This window comes from Lasioglossum baleicum, chromosome 3 (assembly GCF_051020765.1).
Source record: "Lasioglossum baleicum chromosome 3, iyLasBale1, whole genome shotgun sequence".
NCBI lineage: Eukaryota > Metazoa > Arthropoda > Insecta > Hymenoptera > Halictidae > Lasioglossum > Lasioglossum baleicum.
In genome coordinates, this window is record NC_134931.1 from 12,560,841 (window position 1) to 12,572,925 (window position 12,085).

At 36.3% G+C, this 12,085-nt stretch overlaps 1 protein-coding gene across 5 annotated transcripts in view; it reads left to right on the top strand.

Moving 5' to 3' along the window:
* Positions 1 to 12,085, top strand: part of Kank (KN motif and ankyrin repeat domain-containing protein 2 kank) — an 82,965-nt gene that overhangs the window by 62,488 nt on the left and 8,392 nt on the right. For all 5 annotated transcript variants that reach the window (XM_076421082.1, XM_076421079.1, XM_076421083.1 and 2 more), the window contains 2 exons: positions 10,570 to 10,688; positions 10,784 to 10,864. In XM_076421082.1, coding sequence (XP_076277197.1) covers positions 10,570 to 10,688; positions 10,784 to 10,864 — 200 coding nt within the window. The remainder of the gene's footprint in view (positions 1 to 10,569; positions 10,689 to 10,783; positions 10,865 to 12,085) is intronic.

Here is a 12,085-nt window from a genome sequence, read left to right on the forward strand (position 1 = left end):
TCTCTTCTGATTTAGGGCGTCATTTTTTGGGACTTGTTTGGAAATTTTTATAATGAAGACAGACGACTGTTTTGTATTAAAGTTTTGCATATACGTTTTCTATTATTTGGACTGTACAGTACAATTGTTTGAAGACGAAATACTTGAAATTGTAGAAATTATAGTTGCTTGAAGAGGGGCATATAAAACAAATCATTCTAGTGTCTGATGGCGGCATTCTGAATTTCAATTATTTGGTTTTTTCTTCACATTTGACAAAAAATAAACGTGTAACAATATTTGTTGAATTCAAAGGAATTCTTTTTGCAGACGTATTTTTAAAGTTCTAGACCAGAAGAGCTCCTTAATAATTATTGTATGCGAGGCAGTACGGCAATAGAATTTAGCAACGCTCACATGTTCTATGCGTATAATTCTGCTAATAATGATTACTTATACATAATCACCTGTTTCGCGATGAATGCAGGCGTTTGCCCCATTGATTCCGAAATGCTATTTGATGCGGCGATAGAATTGATTAAATCGTATATTGAAATGGCTCGAACTGAATAGCGATACCGACTAAATTAAAAATTTAACATTTTGCAAATCAATTTATTCGAACTGTTAATTGAAATTCTTGGAGCTTCGAGCTTCCGATAAAGAGTGCGGGGTTATCGGAATAATCACACGCCAGAAAGAAAACAGTGAGAAAGTACCTTGGAACAGTAGCGTAAATTAGAATCGTTTAAAAATATTCTGATTTACGTATCAATTACATGGATGTTTACCGAACCTTCGTGAATTAATTTCTTTCCGTTTTGTACCATCAATATTATATATCCACTAAATTAATTTGTTTACATTCCTCAGCGTATATTGTACAGAAATCAACAAACATGTATCTTTTTCATTGTGCGTACCGCGTTTCAAACGTACTCGTCATTGATCTTCAGTATCCTCTGCCATTGTTTGGCTTTGTGTGCTCTCGCAGTAGTTCTGACTTTGATTTATTAGTTTACATTCCGCGAATATTTACCCTAAATTACCAAAATGTGTTACTTTATAATTATATTACTTGTTAAACCTTATAGAATTTTAGAATATCGTTGCGTTCTCCTGCATTTATAAAAATTATTAAACGCAGAAATGCATATTTATATAACTCTAGTTTTCTGAAATTAATTTAGACAATTATTATGTCGCATAAAGGTCCGCAGTCTAATTAGGGCACATGTAAATTGCATGTACAGAATTAATGCATTATACGAGGTATAAAAGGATCCGAAATGAATTTTCGACTGTGAATGCAAACGGAGTACGAGAAACGCGAAATGAAATACCAGTTTAATAAACGAATAACACATACCGGTGGACCCGAATAAAATTGACCAACCAGTGGATTTTTCTCTCGTGGAAAAGCACTACTGTCACGGAAGGGAACGACATTCGACAGTAGATAGTCGGAAGTACGTGTATTTTTCTGAGGAGCGTATCAACACACACACAGGGAACGATAACAAATTCTTGCGTCACGCGGTTTTCCTCGGGGTCATGTTTTTGCCGTGAATTATCGGCCGTCCAGCCGTTTGCATATCGCTGCGGCGATCTTGTACCCAGAAGTTCGACGAAATTCATTATCAACACGGATGCAAACACCCGCACCGCCGCATAGTAATCGATTTTACCAAAAACGTGCACAAAATTGGAAAAAGAACTTCCCAATTCATGGAATTTCATTAACGTCGCTGGTACATGAGCTATTTATGCATAATTTCTTGTTAGTCTAGTGGCAACTTTTTCAAGCACATTCCAGTTAGGAGACTACAGATTTTAAAAGTTTACATTACTTTATAAAAATAAGACGAATATATCTATCGAAATTTTTTTATCTATTTTTAAAAATTTGTGAACTCAATTTTAACACTAAACCTACCACTGCCGGTCAAATGACCGGTCTTACATTTTTAATTTTATAATTATTGAAATAGTTACGTTGCTTGCATGGAAATTGATTCGATGATTTTCTTTATCCAAGCCGATATTGCAATAAAAATACGCGAAATCTAAATAGCCTTGTCAATTTTATCAGTTAAAACATTCTAATCGCTTTCAGTGCTTTCATATTCGTAAATTAAAAATATTAAAACTATGTTAAATAAAAACATAAGCCCCAACTAATATAACCTAGTGACCCCTCTTAAGACTATTAATTCAAAAAAAGATTTTGAATTATTGTTTTATTTCCAAATCTGTGAACTCGTAAAGAAAAGAAATGATAACTCTGATTCGATTGGCAAAGTTTCGTCACTTGAGAATGAAACACATTCTGTAAGGATAGTTTCCAAAGTAGAAAAATGTAAAAAATCGGATTCTACGGATGAAGAAACTCCAAACTGGTCTGTTTGCAATGAATAACTCCGAACTAACAAAGACATGGCTTTTGTCCACATTTTTAGTGATCGCAGTGCCTCGAGGATAATTAAAAGATACTGTATCGGTGACTAAACAAGTTGAATTTATTATCGAAGCGCGATACGGGGGAGACCGTGTCTCCGCGTGTCCCAAAGGAACTGCGAGCCATTTTCTGTCCTTGCCCCGGCGAGGAAACAATAGAAAGTATCGAGGAAGAAATTTCAACTAGGACGTTCTCGACTTCGTGGCGCTTAAACTCGCGGTAATTGAGAATCGAGAAATTCGAATCGAATCGAGACCGTATCGGGACGCGCGGAGTTTTAACGAGTTTATGGAGAATCAGTCGGAAGCACATGGCTAGGCTCGCTCTCGAAAATTTCACCGATAGGATCGCAAGTATCGTCGATTAATACTGTTTTAGAGGAGGTGAAAAAAAGGAAGAGACTGTTGCTGATGCTCGCTCGACTTTCACGAGTAATATGGAAGAAGTCGGGCTCGTGCGATTATTCCGTGACGGAGATTGTTTCTTGGGAAGTAGAAAATGCTGGGGACTCGCGGCGATGAATGCCAGCCTGCACGGTTGACGTGTGCTGCAAATCTGATAAAACTAACGAATATTCAGACTATTTCGCCTCGTATTGTCGAGAAAACATCGGCACTTTTTCACGTTAGGCTGTTGTATATGTTCTATTTTTAATAGCAGCGTTGATCGAGCATGATCTTCTAAATAAAATTACTAACACTACTGTGCAAAAGAAAGGAGCACCCGGCCATATTTAATAGAAAAGCGTAAAAGATCAAATAAGAACACAGTAAGTTTTGAAAAAGGATTCCGCTGTTTAATTGAATAGTTCTGAGAATAGATTCGTTCATTTGTCCGTATCGTATCCATTTTTTGTTGTTTCGAGAAAATTAATGGTTAGCAATGTTAGCATATTAGTCAATTCTGTGTAATCCGTCGATGTTTTATATGTATAAAATAGTATACGGTGCACTTTTGCAAAACCTCATCCAACATATTTTCAGCCAGTTTACCTTTTCTCCGTTAGTATTTTTTCTCACCCGTTTTTGAATTGCATTTTGTAGATTTTTTGTTGAAACGAAATTCTCTCGTTTCATTATTATAACATCGTAAGTAAGATTATGGACTTACATCACTTTCATAATCAATCGCTACGCAATTTCTTTTATTGGCCAATTTTAAATTGAACAAAGCATTGGCATTTTTTAAGATATTAAAGTAACTAGTTATACATAAAAAGTTTACAATAAATTAATCACAAATTGTGTGGTATCCCATTTTTTTTTTAAATGGACTTGCACCACTTTCAAAACAAACGGTCCATTACATATGTGTGTTATTGCGAATTATCTTTCTCTAACACTTTAAATGGAATAAATCAATCATTGTACAATACAATTTCTACATAAAGATATTGTTTGTCATTATATCTTATAATTATACTAGGTGCTTCTTTATTGTGCACAGTAGCGTATGTATTACCAAACATTTTTGAAACATTTTAGAAAATCTTGACGAAAACACGTCGAAAAGGTGAAATATTTTGTAAATGCCCAGCAATCAACAGAGTCGTCGGGGCTATCATTAAGCTCCACTTAAGATAGGGACACGTAATCAACTCGAAACTGCGTCTTCTACTGCACCGTAGCATTTTTAATATTTTCTTTGTCAGAATATGCAAGACCTCAAAGACTTTCGAAAATACGACTGATATTATTAATGTTAGATGTTATCCTCGACAGTTCCGCGGGATTGTTTATCTCGTTAAACTGTAAATTTCATCAGTTTTAGAATTCTCGAGCGTAAAATCTGCAAAGGAAAACTGCTTGTACTGGTTTGATAGCTTAACGCATCTAAACCGGGGATCTAGAATTTGTGAACACTTGAATTACTCGAGCAATGCCGAGGATTTGCAATTTCTAAATTTTCACGTGACTTCGGTTCGCTTCGAATTAACGGAATAAAAATGTACTTCCTTTACAAAAACGTATCGTCTCTCTCGGGGATTAGAGATTTCGCATTACCAGTTAATCGGAAGATTTAGCTCGGATCAGATCGGATCGGATCGGAATGCGCGAGCGATAACGAGTACATATTATAAAGAATCGTTGGTAATCGGGAAGAAACATCTGGCAAGAAATCCCGCGATACAGATCGCGATCGATTAAATACGGAACGGAGGAACGAAGAGATAACAGAGAAGAAGGAAGAGGCTGCAGGATTCGCTCCTGATCGGACTTTCACGACCTCCATCGGTTCGCTTTTTCGTCCTAATACGCTTCTAATCCGCGTGCCGGTGAAATCCTTCGTGTTTTTCCATATAAAGTGCAACGTAACGATTACGCGCCATTATCTACCCGCGTGCGTTCTCGTTGCCACGGTCCGCGGGCGGAGTCCCAACCCTTTTAAGGATCTCTCGCGTCTTGTGGTCGCGTTGAAACGTAAACGTCCGCTCCGAGGGAGTAATTTTTTAATTATGACCCAGATATTCGAGTTCGTGGAACCACGAAAGCGATGGAACGCGACTCCTGCTTTACATGCACGCAATCCAAATCGAAATGAAAGGTACACACACACCCGATGCTTGGACGAGCATATTCCCTCTCGTTGTCGGACATTTTTATCGACCATGTTTGTTTCACAATTGTACTGTACTACAGCAGATGTACCTACAGCAGAAATGTTTCACATGTAAAGTTGTTGAAACTACTGTATTGTTGTGATATTTATGGAAGACGCGCACACGATTTTTGTGAAACATTTATCCCTACTAATGCAGGGTGTAATTATTATTTTATGAAGCTTTTATTAACCCTTAGCACTCGAGTGGTGAGCTCAGAGACAAAATAGTGTTTACATTATTAAATATGTTGGTATGTAATCAATTACTAAACATTTAAGTACTGTATGAGGTATTATGTAAATTTCATATCTATGAAAAGAAAAAAATCATATAAAATGGAATTATTCTAGGTCGGAAGGAATGTTTAATTAAGTCAAAATAGCTCCGAATGCAAAGAGTTAATATACGTGTGACATTTTTCTGGTTAGATCGATACCAAACATGATACAATTTGGATCATATTTACTTCTATAATTCACGATTCAGTGAAACCTCGATTATAATTATTTGAACCAATGATATCTGAATTTTTATTCTAAACAGGCCAATCTAAAGCGATCTAAAGCGATTATTACTGAAAGTAGAAACCGTAAAATATAAATGAGGATAGTTGTTTTGTTGTCTGGTTTACTTAACCTTCTCTCTGTGTATGAGGTGCAAACTGACCCCAAGTTGATAAAAACGGAAATAAAAAGTCGACGAATGGAAAATTTCCAAAAATGTTCTAGGAATGCTATCTGAGATATGTTTCAAAATCTTTTAAGTGTTGTATGCTTATCTTTTAGTCATCAATAAAATTTCACAAATACTTATGCAGGCAAATTGTTTACACAGAGAAAAGCTTGATCTCACTGTAACGAAATATGTTTCCTTCAGAATTTAATAAGATTGCGAATTAAATTAACGAGTCATTATTTAATGTCTATTTTTAAAAGCTAATTAATAAATGTGCGCACTTGCATAAGCAATAACCTTCATTTACGTCTCTTACAGAACGGTACACAGAGTGCTGCATTAAATTTAGAAAATCATTAATCTCCTTTATGAAAGGTCTCGTGACCCAACGCAATGTGTCCATGCGAATTACATCATGTTCGCGTTTATTCCTGGCTACGCGCCTTTATGTGTTTTTAGATCACGCTTGTTCATCTTTAATTTTGCTTTTACATTGTCTACGCGCACGAACAACTGCAATGGAAACCTAAACTTCTTAACAGGAACATTTTATTTTTATTTTTAATCATTCTGTCTATCGCGTTAATCACTCATGTGTAGCTCCAGCGAAATTTTTTGTATCTTTCCAAGTGTAAATTACTGTAAAAAGGCAACACATACAATGATATTTTAAGAAGTTAAACTGCTCGGCAATATTCCTAAAAACTCTGAGCGAGAACGTGGCAAGCGATTTAAATACTTATGTGTAAAGACTGTAAAGAGGGAAAAGGGGTGTACAGTTATCTCAAAAAGTGAAACTATCATTAGCATTTCCATGAAACCTAAAGAAGGAATGCAAGAGAAATAATCATAACATCCATACGATTACACATACAAAATATTTAATTATTATATTTAATTCTTGTTATTAATTTTCAAATAACGATATACTTGAAGACCTTACAAACATCTGTTACAACTGTTACAAACATCTGCACATATGAGGTGGCTGAATTATAAACTCAATTAAAAAATGTTTAACTGATAAATACGATCTAACAAGTTTGATTAGGTTTGGAAAGTGCGATCTAAACCGCAGATTTTTATGCGGAATAAACATGATCTGCATTAATTAAGAGAAACAGAATTTAAATAGAAATGATGTGACGGTAGGTTGAGATTCATTAAATATTTTTGTTGTTCCATTATCGATGCGATAAATCTCCGCGATTCAGTTTTAGTTTCGCCAAATAAATTATTACATCATTTCTCTGGAATGTATGGTTGCTGATTGGATGGTCAATGATGTTAACTTTCCGAGTCGATTGTATTCTAGAAATTCCTGGCGGCAAAATTACCTAGCTGAGATATTTCAGTTTTTATTCGGGCTACTCCTTTTGGTACACACAGGGCAGAGATGTGTGCAGACTCGTTATGGAACAGTCGGATAATTAACATGTTAAAAGTTGCTCGCAGGTACTTCCACCGCGCGGTTTTCGCGTGCAGGGAAATTCTTTGACGATCCACCGAGCCCGGTAATTCTCTACGTCACGATACCGTCGAATGGACGTGAGCGCCGGTGCGTCTTCGCGTTTTTTCATTGTCTCGTAACCCAATAAGCCTGTCCAATGCCGTAACACAGTAAAAGCCACTTACGCAAGAATCAATTTAAAAAATTGAATGGCTGCAGGTGAACGCAGCTTGCGTAACGAGACCGTGCGACGAATCGTTCAGAGACATTGTTCCCGAGGGTTGCTCAGGAAGTGCTACTTGGCGGCGATCTAGACTTTGAATTGCCATCAAAATGGCACCTCCTTTTTCCAGGAGTGCAATGGTGCGGGATGTGCCTTCTCATTTCTCAATAATGCAAAGATGGGGTTTTTCAGTATGGTCAAAAGTGCTAGATAAAAGATCAATCTAGCCCTCAAAAGTCCTATTTTTACATTTACGAGGCGTAATTTGCATTATTCAGCAGCATAATTTACATTATTCAGAAGCATACAACTGCGCATGTAGCTATTTTCATAAAGCTGCGATGGCTACATGCTGCCGAATAATGTAAATTGCGCCTCGTAAACGTAATAATAGGACTTTTAAGAATTGGCTTTTGAAAAGCCCTATCTCTTTGCATTATTGAGAAATGAGAAGGCGCATCCCGCACCCTTGCAATCCTGGAAACGAGCCTACCCCCTTGACACCTTCTTGGATCTCCTTGAAGCTATAGGATCCCCAGCCCATTTTATTTTTTTTTTTATTAATCAAGCTATAAAACCTCTATGGGATTATTAGCAACATGCACATTTCTGTGCTTGCTAACATTACAAGAATAACTTAGAATCTAGGGTTGACAATAAGGTGGAACATTTCTGAATTGAACTCTAAAGCTGCAAACAGTGAGACTTAAGGAATTTATGGATATAAAGTAAAGGGCAAAGAGAGGATTCGCACAGAAAGGCATCTATTGTATAGGGTGAGAAGTCCCCAGCCCATTCTGTACCTTCATTTTCTATTCAACGTTAAACTTCTACAGCTTTCTATTGGATTAGGGAGTCAGTTATCAAATTCGCAAGCTAAAAGTTTTGGAAAAGTAAGAGATTGGTCAAACAAGTTACGTTTAAACTTGGCACTGACAACTTTCGGGTTCATCGAACTTTAACTCCTTGCTTTATGATTCATTCTACAGCTGAAGTGATTACAACTTCCCTATCGTTCTATGAGAAAAAAAATATTGATATTTACTGTATGTTTACACTTTCTGGAATACTCAATATCGATCACAGCAAAATGACATTTTATGTCGGATTAAATAAGGCAAGGATTAACCCTTAGTTCACAGGGTGAAACGATTCGTTCGATAATTTTTCCACAAAAATCATTTTAACCAGTTTTTATCCTCTTCTTATTTAACGGACTTGTAAGGCACATAATACCAAACAGTGCATTTTTAACAATTGCCGAACGTTTGACTTGGAAAAATCTTACTCCTTACCCTTAAAATCTTACTCCTTTAATTTCATTAATTGCAGGCTCCAAATGCAAGTAATTGCAACGTAAATAAATTGCAAGCGTTCGATAAATTATTTTGATTCGTGGAAAGCTCAATCACTTAGTCATAATTATATACACACACGTGCGACCATGCGTGCAGTACATGTGGAATGTATAACGCGCCAAAATGTTTCCAACTAATTGAATGTTACGAACGTTCGTTATTACAATTATATCGATCAGACATCGAGTAACCTATTACGAAAACAATAAATGAAGAACACTGAAGCCATGTCATGTACACGCCTATGCCGATTCAATTTTCATCTATCGGAAAGATAGCTCTTTGCGTATAAATATTTATACGTCGAACAACAGTTCCCAAATTGTCGTTCAAATATTTGCATGTATTTGTGCCTGTAGACTATCGGATTTCCATATTAGAATACTTTTCTATAGGGAAACATTTGGTTGATTCAACAGTCAGGCTATTAAAAGCTTATTGAATAGTATCAGTTATGTGATAGAATGCCTGATTCTCAGATGTGAACGATATTGAAATATTCAATATTCGTTCGCATCGAATATTCGTGCGTTGATGTTCGTGTCAAATGTTATTTACACATTAATGTCATTTCATCGAAACGTCCGGCTCGTTTGATAACCAATTAAATTATGTTTGCCCACGTAATTTCCCCCAACATATGGCAATTTTTACTATTTTTCAGAATATCAGTCATCGGTGACGACGTCGATTGTATACATACGATCTCTCAAAATGATATACCCTAATCCCAAAATTAAATTGTGTTCGTTCGTATCGAGTTGGCAGGTGGAAATCAATTTTGCTTTGCAATATTAAAAACGCTGTGATCATTAGACTGCGGATCTTTTTATGCATTTATGGTTTGTAAACATTTTCAAAAAATGCAGCAGCGTCAAAGTCGACAGAATTTGGTGCGATTTTTATTTATTTTAGATCTACAAATGTTATTACTAGACAACGGGTTTTATACATTTGTGACAAAAATGAGTAGGTGTAATTTCAAACAGTAAGAACATTAGAAGAATTTAACACTAAACCTACCACTGCCCGTCAAATGACCGGTTCTATATTTTTCATTTTATAATTATTGAAATAATGAAATCGCTTGCATGAAAATTGATTCGATACATTTCTTTATTCAAGCACATATTGTAATAAAAATTGCACAAGATCTAAATAAACAGAGCCATTTTTGTAAGCTGAAACATTTTAATCGCTTAGGTGCTCGGTAGGCTTAGTGTTAAAAATACTGTTCGATTATTTTCAACCTATGAAGCATATTAACAAAGAAAATAATATTTTGTTTTACTTTAGTTCGTTGCAATTCTGGTCGAAAATTCTTATTTTGCATAAAGGTCCGCTGTCTAGTGATAATATAATCTACGTATTATAAATACATTGAATTACAAAAGCTGGGGAACTATGATAAACAATGTAATCTATCCACTCACATGCACATCTAAATATATTGGGTTGGGAAGAAAGATCGTAGCGTTTTCAAAATAAGAATCGAAAATAAAATTAAGGTATTTAATCATATGTTTATTCAATACACGATAAGTTACCTCGAAAATGGCAAAAAGTAATAGAATATAATATTAGAATACATATAAATCTATGAATAAATGTCTGAATTTTAGCTTTCAATTTTAATTTACAAACGCTACGAACTTTCGTTCCAACCCGATACATACGTAAGCAGAAATGAATCTGCATAGAGGTTCCATAAATAGAAAAAAGAATTTCTTGTGTACAGTGAGAGGGTTAAAAACTGTGTAAAATGGTCTGCACGGAGAACGTGAAGAGTGATGGAGTAAGAAATTTGTTTGAAAACATTTTCAGATGGAACGAACGCGGCCACGCCGATACAAAACAACAACGCGCAGGTCGAGCACCCAGGTGACTTTGACAATGCGAGCGTTGGCAGCGGAAACTCGAATCTCAGCACGGGCGCGCTACAGGTACGCGAGCAACAAGTATACAACAGGATCGAAGGTAACCCCGGAATCATAAACGGCGGAGAATAATCGTAGACGGTGGGATATATATTTTCCAGAACATCAGGGAACAGATGGCGGCCTCGTTGGAACGGATGAAAGAGCTGGAGGAACAGGTCAAGGCGATTCCCATGCTACAGGTAAGCGTTGCACCCGACGATTTCGCGCGGCGAATCGGTTTTATGTTTTCTTGTCGCGGATCCATCGCATGAGTCACGCGTGCATATTCATTCCGTTGCGATACTTCCGACAGGAACGTGTAATTACGAGCCAGACGTAATTAATTCGTCCTGATGTTCTCTAACGACCACGCTCGGTAGAATTATGATATTAACGGATCATGTTAATGGAACGAAGGAGAGCCGCTTTTAGGAATTGTTCCTTCAACGAGTGCCTTATTTAAAAATACATAGATGGCACAATTTGTCGATATTTTTCTGCTGTGAAATCCTGGAAAATGTTTTTAGCCTCTCCCTTAGAAGGCGGTGTACTACACGGTAAACACGATTTACATTAAATCATCGTTAAGTCATCACTATTAATAAATTATTCAATCCAATAGATCAACGAAAGACTTGTTTCTAAATGGAGATTTTTGCTTTAATTTTGTCATTTTATAAACAATTAATTCTTTTCAAACATCCTTCTTCCTTCATCCATCGAGTAGAATTATACAATGCGAGGTACTTAAGACTTACACCGAAAATATCTCCGTTGTTTTTAGTAATAGAAGAAAATGTCTCAAACGGAAAATGTTTGGTTCAGTGGAACAATTATTGTGACGAAGAGGTTTTTTTCCCCAGGTCATATTTTCCGACATTTCAAGGTCATCGTCGTTTTTTAGATGGAACGACGTATTTTTTGATTAGTGTAACATTATAGTTAATGAAAAGACAAATTCAACTATGTATAATATGTTGACCTTCAAATGACCTTCGAAAGAGTGATGCTTTATCGAAGACCTTTGTTCGTACTCACCGTGCTCTACCAGGGTTCCGTGGATGTGTTTACACCGTAAACACTGAAACACTGTCGAAAGATATCTCTTGTTTACAAGCTGCCGTACTGCCTAGCATTTTTTAGAATGTATTCAAAATGGTGGCCGCCAGCATCTGAACATGCTTGTAACCTACTTCGTAAAGAAGTATTTAATAATACTGCTGATATAATATGACACGAAGCGCTGCACGATACGGCAGTTTGTGAACGAGAGATGTCTTTCGACAATGTTCCAGTGTTTACACCAACGGAACCTTAGCAGAGTACGATGAGCATGAACATGGTCTTCGTACGTTAAGTTATGCTTTTGGAAGAATAAATCCTTCGAAGGTGAACATATTATACATGGTTGAATTTGTCTT